The sequence below is a fragment of the Pteropus alecto genome, unplaced genomic scaffold (assembly GCF_000325575.1).
Source record: "Pteropus alecto unplaced genomic scaffold, ASM32557v1 scaffold16, whole genome shotgun sequence".
Lineage (NCBI taxonomy): Eukaryota > Metazoa > Chordata > Mammalia > Chiroptera > Pteropodidae > Pteropus > Pteropus alecto.
Genome location: NW_006438867.1, coordinates 284,680 through 297,187, shown reverse-complemented (window position 1 = coordinate 297,187; position 12,508 = coordinate 284,680). Strand labels below are relative to the sequence as shown.

The 12,508-nt window shown below is 33.6% G+C and overlaps 1 protein-coding gene across 1 annotated transcript in view; it reads left to right on the top strand.

The window, feature by feature from the left end:
• FREM2 (FRAS1 related extracellular matrix protein 2) overlaps window positions 1-12,508 on the top strand; it is a 268,872-nt gene that overhangs the window by 173,801 nt on the left and 82,563 nt on the right. Inside the window, exons 9-13 of the mRNA XM_006915781.3 lie at window positions 5,218-5,415; window positions 6,171-6,335; window positions 6,891-7,073; window positions 9,337-9,467; window positions 10,832-10,990. Of these exons, the coding sequence (XP_006915843.1) occupies window positions 5,218-5,415; window positions 6,171-6,335; window positions 6,891-7,073; window positions 9,337-9,467; window positions 10,832-10,990 (836 nt within the window). The remainder of the gene's footprint in view (window positions 1-5,217; window positions 5,416-6,170; window positions 6,336-6,890; window positions 7,074-9,336; window positions 9,468-10,831; window positions 10,991-12,508) is intronic.

Sequence of the window (12,508 nt, the reverse complement as noted above, 5' to 3'; positions counted from 1 at the left end):
AAGGTGAACCCAAAGAGGCCCACACCAAGACACGTTATAATTAAAATGCTATATGTTAAAGACAAAGAAAGAATCTTAAAAGCAGCAAGAGAGAAGTAGTTACCTACGAGGGAGCTCCCATAAGACTGTCAGCTGATTTATCAACAGAAACTTATCAAGCTAAAAAGTATTGGCTCAAAATACTCAAAGTGTTAAAAAGCAAGGACCAACAACCAAGATTGTTCTACCCACAAGGCTATCATTTAGAATTAAAGGAGAGATCTTTTTAAAATTTGAAGCATATTTGAGTACCTTTAAAAAGAAAAAAAGAATTGAAGGAGAAATAAAAAGCCCCCTAGACAAGAAAAAATCTTAAGGAGTTCTACTACCAAATCAGTAGTACAAGAAATGTTAAAGGAACTTCTGTAAAAGAGGGGGAAAAAATAGATTAAAAATAGGATTAAGAAAATATCTCAGAAAAAAAAGAGAAACTCTCATTGGCAAAGGAAAATATATAATAAAAGCAGTGGATCGATCAATTATAAAGCTAGTACAAATGTTAAAAGACAAAAGGAGGATCATGTGTAATTACAATAGCACATTAAAAGTTAAACGTAAGATTTGTAGGACCGGTCAGAATGGCATAGAAGATAGATGCTGTGCAAGTCTCCTCTTGTGACCACACCAAAATTATAACAAAACTACAGAACAGCAATCACTGGGAGGTCTGGCTGAACAGAAGTCCTATAACTGGGGACATACGTAAGAGGTCATCTAGAGATTGGTAGAAGGGGCAGAGATGCAAAACAATGGCCCAGGCCCAGAACGGTGTGTGGCAGTCAAGATTGGGAGGATTTTCTTAGCTGCAGAGCGTCCTCCTCTCCCTACTTAATACATCAAAACAGACACAGAGAGGCAGCCTAAATGGGGAGACAAAGAAACATGTCTTACATGAAAGAACAGAACAAAGGTCAAGAAAAAGAACTCAACAAAATGAAGACAAGAAAATTATCAAATGCAGAGTTCAAAACACTTGTTCTAAGGATGCTCAATGAACTTAAAGGAAGAGTAGAGAAACTCAGTAAAAACTTGAACAAAGAGATACAAAACATAAAAATGAAAATGGAAGACATAAAAAAGAACCAGTCAGAAATGAAGAATACAATAGCTTAAATGAAGAGTACATTAGAGGGAATCAGTAGATTAGATGAAGCATAGGATCAATTCAGAGATTTAGAAGATAAGAGAACAGAAAACACCCAATCGGAATAGCGACAAGAAAAAAAATCCAAAAAAAAAAAATGAGGCTAGTTTAAGAGATCTTAAGGTCAACATCAAGTATACCAACATTCACATCACAGAGGTATCAGAAGGAGAAGAGACAGAGTGATGAATTGAAAACCTATTCAAAGAAATAATGACTGAAAACTATGCTAACTTGGTGACAGAAACAGACACGCAAGCCCAGGAAGCACAGACAGTTTCAAATGAGATGAACCCCAAGATACCAATACCAGACAACTTATAATTAAAAAGACAAAAGTTAAAAAGAATCTTAAAAGCAGCAAGAGAAAAACAGTTAGTTACCTACAAGACTGCTACCATAAGACTGTAAGCTGATTTATCTATGGAAATTTTCAGGCCAGAAGGAATTGGCACAAAACATTCAAAGTGATGAAAAACAAAGACCTACAGTCAAGATTACTCTATCCAGCAAAGCTATCATTTAAAGTTGAAGGACAGATAAAGAGGTTCCCAGACAAGAAAAACCTAAAGAAGTTTACCAATACCAAATGAGTATTACAAGAAATGCTCAAGGAAGTTCTAGAAGGAGAAGAAGAAAATATTTTTTAAATGTGAATATAAAATGGCAATAACTGTATATCTATCAATAATTACTTTCAATGTAGGTGGATTAAATGCTCCAATCAAAAGACATAGGGTGGCTGAGTGGATAAGAAAACAAGACCCATGCACATGCTGCCTACAAGAGATTTGCTTCAAGTTTAAAGACACACAAAGACTAAAAGTAAAGAGATATTTTTTTTAAAAAAAAGTTTCATGGAAATGGAAAGGAAACAAAACACAGCTGCGTTAGCAATACTTATACCAGATAAAATAAACTTTAAAACAAAAACTATAACAAAAGACAAAGAAGGACTCAGTAATCCCATTTTTGGTTACTTATTTGAAGAAACCCAAAACAATACTTCAAAATAATATGTGAATGTATATGTTCACTGCAGCACTATTTACAATAGTCAAGATATGGAGGCAAACTGGTATACATCAATAGATGAATGGATAACAAGGTGGTACATATAATGAAATCTTGCCATCTGCATCAACATGGTTGGACCTAGAGGGTATTGTGCTGAGTGGAGTAATTCAGACAAAGACAAATGCCGTATGATTTCAGTTACATGTGGAGTCTAAAGAATAATAAAAAAAAAGACACAAACTCATAGATACAGAGAATATATTGAGAGCACCAGATGATAGGGGGATTGGGAGATGGGTGTAAAAGAGGGAAAGATTAAGAAATATAAATTGGTAGTTACAAGATTGTCATGGAGGTGTAAAGTACAGCATAAGGAATATAGTCAATAATATTGTAATAACTATATATGGTGTCAGATAGGTACTAGATTTATTGGATAATCACTTCATATGTTGTACAGATGTCTAATCACTCTGTTGTACACCTGAAACTAATATAATGTATGCCAACTGTAATTGAAAAAAATATATTTTTTAAATCCTTAAAAAAATAAATAAACATCAATTTATAAATACATACATACATACATACATATATACATACACGGGAATAATTTAACCAAAGAGGTAAAAGACCTGTACTCAGAAAACATAAGATGTTGAAGAAAGAAATACAAGATACAATTAAATGGAAGCGTATACCATGCTCATGGATAGGAAGACTTAAAATCATTAGCATGTTTATACTACTCAAAGCAATTTACAGATTCAGTGCAATCCATGTAAAAATACTAATGGCATTTTTAACAGAACCAGAACAAATAATTCTAAAATTTATAAGCAATCACAAATAGCTAAAGCAATAGAGAAAGAACAATGTTAGAGGTATCATGCTACTTGACATCAAATTATAACTACACGGCCAAACTAATCAAAATGGCATTATACTGGCACAAAAATAGACATGTAGATCAACAGAAAATAATAGAGAGCCAAGAAATAAGCCCATCTATATGGTCAATTAATCTAGGATAAAGAAGGCAAGAAAACAGTGGGCTGAAGACAGTCTCTTCAATAAATGATGTTGGGAAAACTGGACACATATATGAAAAAGAATGAAACTGGAATACTTTCTTATACTATATACAAGAATAAACTCAGAATGGATTAAAGACTTAAATTTAAGACTTGAACTATAAAACTCCTAGAAGAAAACATAGGCATAAACTCTATGATACTGCTCTTAGTAATATTTTGGGGGGATATGTCTCCTTAAGTACGTGAAACAAACAAAATTAACAAATAGAACTACATCAAACTAAAAAGTTTTGGTGCAGCAAAGTAAACCATTAACAAAACAAAGCCTACTGAATGGGAGACAATATTCGTCAATGATATGTTAATAAGGAGTTAATATCCAAAATAAAGAACTCAAACAACTTAACACACACACACACACACACACACACACACACACACAAAATCCGATGCAACAAAATGGACAATGGACATGAATAGTCATTTCTCCATTGAAGACATACCAATGACCAATAGGCACATGAAAATATGCTAAGTCACCAATTATCAGAGAAATGCAAATTAAAAACCACAATGAGATATGACTTCACACCTATCAGAATAGCCATCATTAATAAGGCAACTAATAACAAGCTTTATTGAGGATGTGAATAAAAGAAAACCCTCATGCACTGTAGGTGAGATTGCAAATTGGTACAGCTATTATGGAAAACAGTATGGAGGTTCCTCAAAAGATTTGTAATAGTACTACAATATGACCCAGCAATCCTATTTCTGGGTATTTATCTAAGGAAATTCAAAACATTAATTTGAAAGATTTATGTATCCCAATATTCGCTGCAGCATAATTTATAATAAGCAAGAAATGGAAGCAACCTTAGTGTCTATCGATAGATGAATGGGTAAAGATGTAGTATATATATACAATAGAATATTACTAAGCTATAAAAAAGAATGAAATCTTGCCATATGCAATAACATGGATAGATGTAGAGGGAAATAAGTCAGATAGAGAAATACAAATATCATATGATTTCATTTATATTTGGAATCTACAAAACAAAATAGAAATCCATAATTAGAGAACATTTTGATGGTCACCAGATGGGAGTAGAGGTGGGGCCTGGGTAAAAAACACGACAAGATTAGAAAATACAAATTGGCAATTATAAAATCATCATGGGGATGTAAAGTACAATGTAGGAAATATACTCAATAAAATTGAAAGTCAACTGTAATTGAAAAAAAAATTTTAAAGAATTCTCTCATCACAGAGGTGTTAAACTACATGGAGCTGCACAACTCAAGACCCTTTAGTGTCAATGATCTTTTTCCACTTCTCAACACAAGACACTTTTTGTCATTTCCTAACACCCAGACATACCTTAAATTTCCCTAATAAGGTGCCGAAAACATTGTCTGAGACCACCAGACAATGGATACATGGCAAGGCTTTCTGACACATCAGCACAAGGGAATTCTGAAAAATCTTCTACCATGATTATTTTAATGTTGCTTGGAGCAGTCTAATCTTTTGTCAGCAAGATGTGTATTTAATTGACATAGCATAGGTGTCATCCAAATATTTTATGTATGTGTAATATTATACTCATTGTAAACTTTTCCAATATGGTCTGGATAAATTATATTTGTAATTACGTGTATAATTCTTAGTGTCAAAAAATTCTGAGAAGCTCATGAGTAAGTACCATATTAGATACAATATTTTAAAGTATCTGGTTTTATTCCCGTTTTGCATTTCATTGCATCTTCCTACTCCACAAATTGGCAAAACAAAATTTCAAAGATAAGGTAATCAAAATGCTTAAAGTTTAGTCATTTGCTCAAGGCCAAAACACTGGCAAGTTCCTCTCACTTCTGTTGAATTATTCTTTCTACTAAACCATGTTTTCTGAAATGTCATTTTTGTTAAAAAAAAAAAAATTCTGTTCACTTTAATCTACATGTTTGCTTGTACAGTGCCTAAGATGCAATTCAGAGAACGAGTATATACTGGCAATGAAAATGACAGGCAGATAGTTGCAATGATTCACAGGAATGGAGATCTCAAATACAGGTCCTCAGTGAGATGCTACACACGGCAGGGGTCTGCACAAGTGATGATGGACTTTGAAGAACGCCCAAACACTGATATCTCCATCATCACATTCCTCCCAGGTGAGTTTGAGCTTGAATTTTTATTTTGAATTTGGGTAAGCCAAGTTTTTAACAAGTAAGGACATGCAAGTTCCTGATTTCAACAAGCATATTATCATAGTTTTATGAGCACCATATGATAATAAGGTGAGTTAGATTGTAACAGGTTGAATGAATGTCTTTTTGGTTTCTGTATCAACTTATTAATTGGTTTCCAGTGATGTGTTATACTGTTTTTTTCAAAACTTATTCAGTGGTAAGGGCATATAACATGTATATAGAATTCACAATGCTGGGATATACTTAATGTTCAAATGACAGAAATGAAAGGAAATTGATGTCAGATTTTTAATATGTATCCAGAGCCTTAAAATATTTAATCAATTTGATTCAGTAATTGTAATAGAAACTAAGACTAATTAACAATAATCAACCTGTACAAAGCTGCTAAATTTGCTTCCTGATCATAATGCTAGAAATTCATAATCAAAATTGGCATTTGCTCTTTTTCCTTGTTTTCTAACATGGGTGACAGGATTTAAAACATATTTAAGAAATTACGTATACAAGTAGCAGCCTGTCATTGCATATGTCCAAATATTTAGTCATTCATTGAACAAATATTTATTGAAGGCTTATTACATGCCAGATACTATTATTTGCATTGTTGATAAAGCAAGGAAAAGGCAATGCCCTCATGGTGCTTATGTTCTAGTTGAAGATGCATCTTTTTTTACCTAAGGGGAGAGATTGACCTGCTGTCATTATTGTTCTAGGTGAGACTGAAAAGCCTTGCATCCTTGAGCTGATAGATGACAGACTCTATGAAGAAATAGAGGAACTCCGCCTGGTTCTTGGCACTCCACGAAGCAACTGTCCCTTTGGGGCTGCAGTTGGTGAACAAAATGAAACTCTGATAAGGATCCAAGATGATGCCGATAGTAAGAAGTCATTTTTTGTGTTCAACCATAAATTGGGAACTGAAATCTATCTGTGTTAAAATTTCAGGTGGCTTAGAAAATATCCCCCTCTTTTTGACTAGGCTTTTAAAGTGATTGAGAAATAGGGGGTGGGATACTTAAGTGAAATGGAGAATGAAATAAGCCATTAAAACTGAAAGTTGATGATGAAGAATATGATTTGAATCCCAAACATTCATACCTTTCCTCTTCCCCTTGGGTGTAGGTAGTCTTGAGTCAAAAATTTCCCTCCTCCCTTCCCACTCTCAGTGGCCTGCTCCCATAAAGTTTTTGGCAAATAGAGACTTCCAGAGCATATACTTTTTGGGAACTGGTTAATTCCTAAGGAAGGAGCTAGGCCACTTGCACTCAGTTGTTTTTAACACACTCACCAATAATGTCAGGTGAGGGGACAGAGAGAAATCAGGAGTGTAATAGCAATTAAGCTTCTCCTACATGGAAAAAAAAACATTAGAAATAGGGGGAAAAAAGCATTCCCCTTACAATTTAATTTGTCCTTGTTTCCCACAATTTTAGAGACAATTATTAAATTTGGAGAAAGCAAATTTAGCATCAGCGAACCTAAAGAACCAGGACAGTCAGTGGTAGTAAAGATCCCAGTGATTCGCCAAGGAGACACTTCGAAGGTTTCCATTGTAAGAGTCCACACCAAGGACGGCTCAGCCACCTCTGGAGAAGACTACAATCCTGTTTCAGAAGGTATGAGTGCTCCCAGAGCCTGTCTCCAGAGAGGTCATGCTTACATTATTGCTAGCACAAATGACCTTGAGAAGAATAAGAGAAATATCCAATTGAAATAAAATATACATACTCTTTTAAATTAATCTTCTTCATAAAAACAGAGAATGGATTTTATTTCCTGGATTTTCCCTTTTGACTTATAGGATATGTGTGTCAGAACTTAGGGAAATTTTGAGTGGACATATTAAATGACTTTCTGTTTTGAGTCTACTTTACTTTTGATGGGTTTTATCTTCACTATGGTCATAAGGTATTAAATAATGACTTTCCTGGGATATTTTATTACATTGACAATGTGCATGATAGCTGAGATAGTTGTCTATTTTAGTTTATATAAAACCCACAATCTAAAACTTCAAGCTAGAAAGGGCAATAAAAACTTCAAGCATTAATGAAGGGCAGTAAAAAGGTGATAAAATATCAACTACAAAGACCATGGATTCTCTGGCCTTAGGAGCCCGTTATGGATGCTTATCATCCATCTCATTTCTTCTTCAAACTTATGGACCATTTTATCATTTACTTTTATAAGTAATTAAAGCAAATCAGTCTCTCTCTCTCTCTCTCTCTCTCTCTCTCTCTCTCTCTCTCTTTCTCTCTCTCTTTCTCTCTGAGTTATTTGCTGAAAGAATAGATATAAATGTCCAAAATTAAGTTTGGAATTCTCCTTATCTACTTTGTTTCTAGTTTCCAACCTCATACTACCAACAATCATTACTTTCTGATGATCATAGACCTTCAGGCATTTATCTTGATCTTCTAAGTTGCAAACACAATTTAGAAAATGACTGATAGTTATTACTGAGTCAGTTATGGTACAAGCGTTCATTCCCTGCTGAGAATAAAAAGCCTGTAATATCATAGCCATCTGAATGTTGCAGGCAGAAAAGTGCAAAAGTACTCAAAAATCTATACTTTCCTATAAAATTTCCAAATTTTTAAGTGTTAGAAACTAATTTTTTAATGCAATATCACACTGGTCAAACCAAACAAATTGATGGGCCAGAAATGATTAGCTATTTTCAGCCTCAGGAACAAGAACCAAAAGCTCTCTCAGGGTATGAGGAGTCTAAGACTCAGAACGTGCTAACGCTTGCAGAAAATGACTGTATCTAGAAACGGAACTAATTTTAAAGGTGAGTCTAGCTTACTAACTCAATTTTTTAAAATACATTTTTATAATTGGCAAGTAAAAAATTGAAGTGAGTAAAAAATTGAAGTAGAATAAAATAAATTGGAGATATATTTTCTTCTGCCATATTTTAAAAGATTTATAAATTTGAATTATAATGATTGAAATGCAGTTATATCAGAAAGCAGCACCTGTTATAGTCTTCAATTGGAATGATTATGCAATATCTTCTTTATTTTCTCTTCTTCTGAGCCAGTTTCTCAAGATATAGTAAAACCAACAAAATAGTTTATCCAAGTTTCATGGTATAGTCAGCTGCTTATTCACAAGTTCAATAAAATCAATTAATTTTTACCATTTTCAGAATTTTTAAATGAATGGTTAAAAGAAATTTGCATAATTGATTTTACTTCTTAAGATAATGAAATGATCCTTTTTAGTGAGGAGGAGCAGGAGCGAGAAGGAAAAATGCCATCAATATTTATCTTTAAAATGGTTGCAAAGTTTCCAAAGTTAACATCAACAAAAAGAAGTCTTTTTAATATATAATTTGGCATGTCGACAAAATCTTAAAAATGTTATATCCAGCTTTTCTAGATCTATATATAAAATGTAAATACTGTTCACATTCAGTAATATCTGTGATCATATTCATTTGATTTATGTTAAAATGGTTTAGAAATTCTAGGAAATAAGAGATGAGTTTGTCTGATTATATGCCAGTATTAGAACTATTGATTGTCCATTCCATAATTCAGCATTTTTTTCAAACTGAGGGTCAACAGATCAATTTAGTAGCTTATGATTAAACTTTTCTTCTAGATAAAATGAAAATATTAGAATGTAATGCATACAGTAAGAATAAGTGATTTTTTAATAATTTTTATTCCATTTTAGTCTCTCTCTCTCTCTCTCTCTCACACACACACACACACACACACACACACACACACACACACACACACATACACATACACTGGACCACACTGTAAAATGTATTTCTCATTGTGGGTCACTGTGAAAAAAGCTTAACAAAAGCTTCTCATATTCGTATGTAAAAGATTTTAAATTGTGATTTTGCATTTGTAGAAATTGAATTTAAGGAGGGGGAAACCCAGCACATTGTTGAAATTGAAGTAATCTTCGATGGGATTAGAGAGATGAGAGAGGCCTTCACTGTTCACCTAAAACCCGATGAAAATATGGTAGCAGAGACACAGGTAAGTAGTAAAATGCAGATATAAATTCATGGCCAGCATTTTATCAGAGAAACTGTGTATAAGCATCACATAGTGTACAATAAAGTAATGGGACTCTACAAGCCTTATATAAAGATGTGCTTGATCCCTTTCCTTTCCTAAATAAATTTTGTTCCTATTAGATTATAGTCAAGAAATTCCTATCTTTCTTTGAAAAATCATGTTTGTATAAATGATGTTCAAGGCCTCTGAGACCAAAATGTTATAGTCCTAGCACTTTTTTTCTCTGTTTATTTAATTTACATAGTATCAGCAATCATATTTTCTTTAAGATAAACATAATTTCCACAGAATTTTGAACTTTAAGCCTAAAATAACTTTTTAAAACTAAATGATTTTAGGAACAGACCTATGTTTGTAATATCCATGCTTAAAATTACTCTTTCTTTTATTTGTTTCACTATTAGTATCAGATCAAATTGGGAAAATTTCTTTCCTCAATTATTGGTTATCATTTCATAATTTTTACTACTTGATGGTATTTCTGCTATAGTGCCTTGCTTTTCTTTAAAATGGTATTTAAAATTCAAGAAATATGGGCAGGAAATCTATTTTATAAGTCTTGATCACATAAAAAATGACTTTTTGCTTTTTAATTTTATGGAGCATTGTATCAAACTCTGAATGAAAGGAACAGATTTACTCAAATCACTTCAAGTAATACAAGCTTCTTTTAAGAATACACTATAAATATAGATTTGGAAACTGTGATAGTCATTGTGATAGATAATGGAAGGTTATTCAGGAGCTAAGGCAAATTTATCAGCAAGGTGTTCTGGTCACATTACCAGCAGTACATGTTCACAGATTCCTCTCCTGTCATGACTCAACTTCTTCTTTTCCCTGTGCTTCAGGCTGTACTTCTGACCTCTACCCATTTAAAGCTTTGCTTTTATTTACGTTCACTTTAGCATAGGCCATGCTATCACATAAACTATCTTGTCTCTGCATATCATTTAGCTTTCTTCCCACTATGAACAAATTGACTTTCTCATGGATCTTCCACTTCACAACCCAAGACAGAGTTAGCTACTTTCATCACAATTTAGAGAAAAAAGTTGCAGCCCAAATACCTTGTGGACCACTGGCCAATCCAGGCTCCCTTGGGCTCAGATACCCTCCTCTGGTACCATAAGATATGACTAATGTGCCAAGGTCACGTGGACATGCAAACCACATAGGGCTGTCACTCTGTAGGGGCTCTGAATATGACAATTTTCATCATAATAAAACTGGAGACTTGACTGTATGGTATTGTCCTGTGCAATAAAAGCACCAAGAGTCAAATATTTCAATAATCACAAATAATTATCTTTTCTTTCTAGGTGACCAAAGCCATTATTTACATAGAAGAAATGAACAGCATAGCAGATGTCACTTTTCCTTCTGTCCCTCAAATTGTGTCCTTATTGATGTATGATGATGCTTCCAGAGCTAAAGAGAGTACTGGACCTGTGTCTGGATATCCTGTCATCTGTATCACAGTGAGTAGGAAATTGAGGGAAATTGTAAAATAATTATTTTATTTTATTTTATTTTATTTTTTGGACAGGTGCTCTTGAGTCCAAGAGATACAGTGCTCTCGATGGTACTACATATATGATCATTGCACACATGCTTAGTCTGTAGTTTCTTTTTTTTCTTTTCCTTTTTTTAAATGCCAGTTTATTTGTTTTTTTAATAATATATATATATACACAATTTTTTAAATATTTTATTTTTTTATTTTCCCCCTCCCCACTCCCTTCTGGTAACCCTTAGTACATCTATTGCCATGAGCCTCTGTTTGTTTGTCCTGTTCATTTGATGCTTTTAGGTTTATAGTCTACATATAAGTGATATCATGTGATTTTCAACATTTCTATCTGGTTTATTTCGCTTATTATGACTATTTCAAGGTCCATCCATGTTGTTGCAAATGGAAGTATATCATCTCTTCTTATGATTGAGTCATATTCCATTGTATATATGTACCACAGCTTCTATAGCCAATCATCTATTGTAGTATACTTCGGTTGCTTCCATGTCCTGGCCACTGTGAATAATGCTGCTATGAACATCGGTGTGCAAATAACTTTTTGAATATGAGTTTCCAAGTCTTTGGGGTAAATATCTAGTAGAGGGATTGCTGAATCATATAGTAGGCCGATTCTTAATTTTTTGAGGAACCTCCATATCTCTTTCCGTAGTGGCCGTACCAATCTGCATTTCTGCCAGCAGTGGATGAGGGTTCCTTTTTCGCTGCATCCTTCTCCAACATTTGTTATTACTTGTCCTGTTGATTACAGCCGTTCAAACAGATGTGAGATGGTATCTCATCGTGGTTTTGATTTGCATTTTCCTAATAGCTAGCAATGTTGAGCATCTTTTCATAAATTTGTTGACCATTTGTATGTCCTCTAGGGAGAAGTGTCTGTTCAGGTCCTCTGCCCATTTTTTGATTGAATTGTCTGTTTTTTGTTATTATTGAGTTATTGAGTTCTTTGTATATTTTGGATATTACACCCTTATCGGAGGTGTTGTTTGCAAATATATTTTCCCATTGAGAAGGTTGTCTCTTTACCTTGTTTACAGTTTCTTTTGCTGAGCAGAAGCTTTTTAGTTTGATGTAGTCCCATTATTTATTTTTGCTCTTACTTCCCTTGACTTTGAGGTCAAATTTATAAAATCCTCTTTAAGCCAAAGGTCCTTGAGTTTCATTCCTATGTTTTCTTCTATGCATTTTATTGTTTCGGGTCTTATATTCAAGACCTTAATCCATCCATTTTGAGTTAATTTTGGTGTGTGGTGATAGACAACAGTCTAGTATCATTCTTTCGCAGGTGGCTTTCCAGTTTTCCCAGCACCATTTATTGAAGAGACTTTTCTTATGTTTTTGGTGTTTTTATCGAAAATTATTTGCCCATATGAGTATGGGTTTATTTCTGGACTCTCGATTTTCTTCTACTTGTCCATGTGTCTGTTTTTCTGCCAATACCATGCCGTTTTGATTACTGTCACTT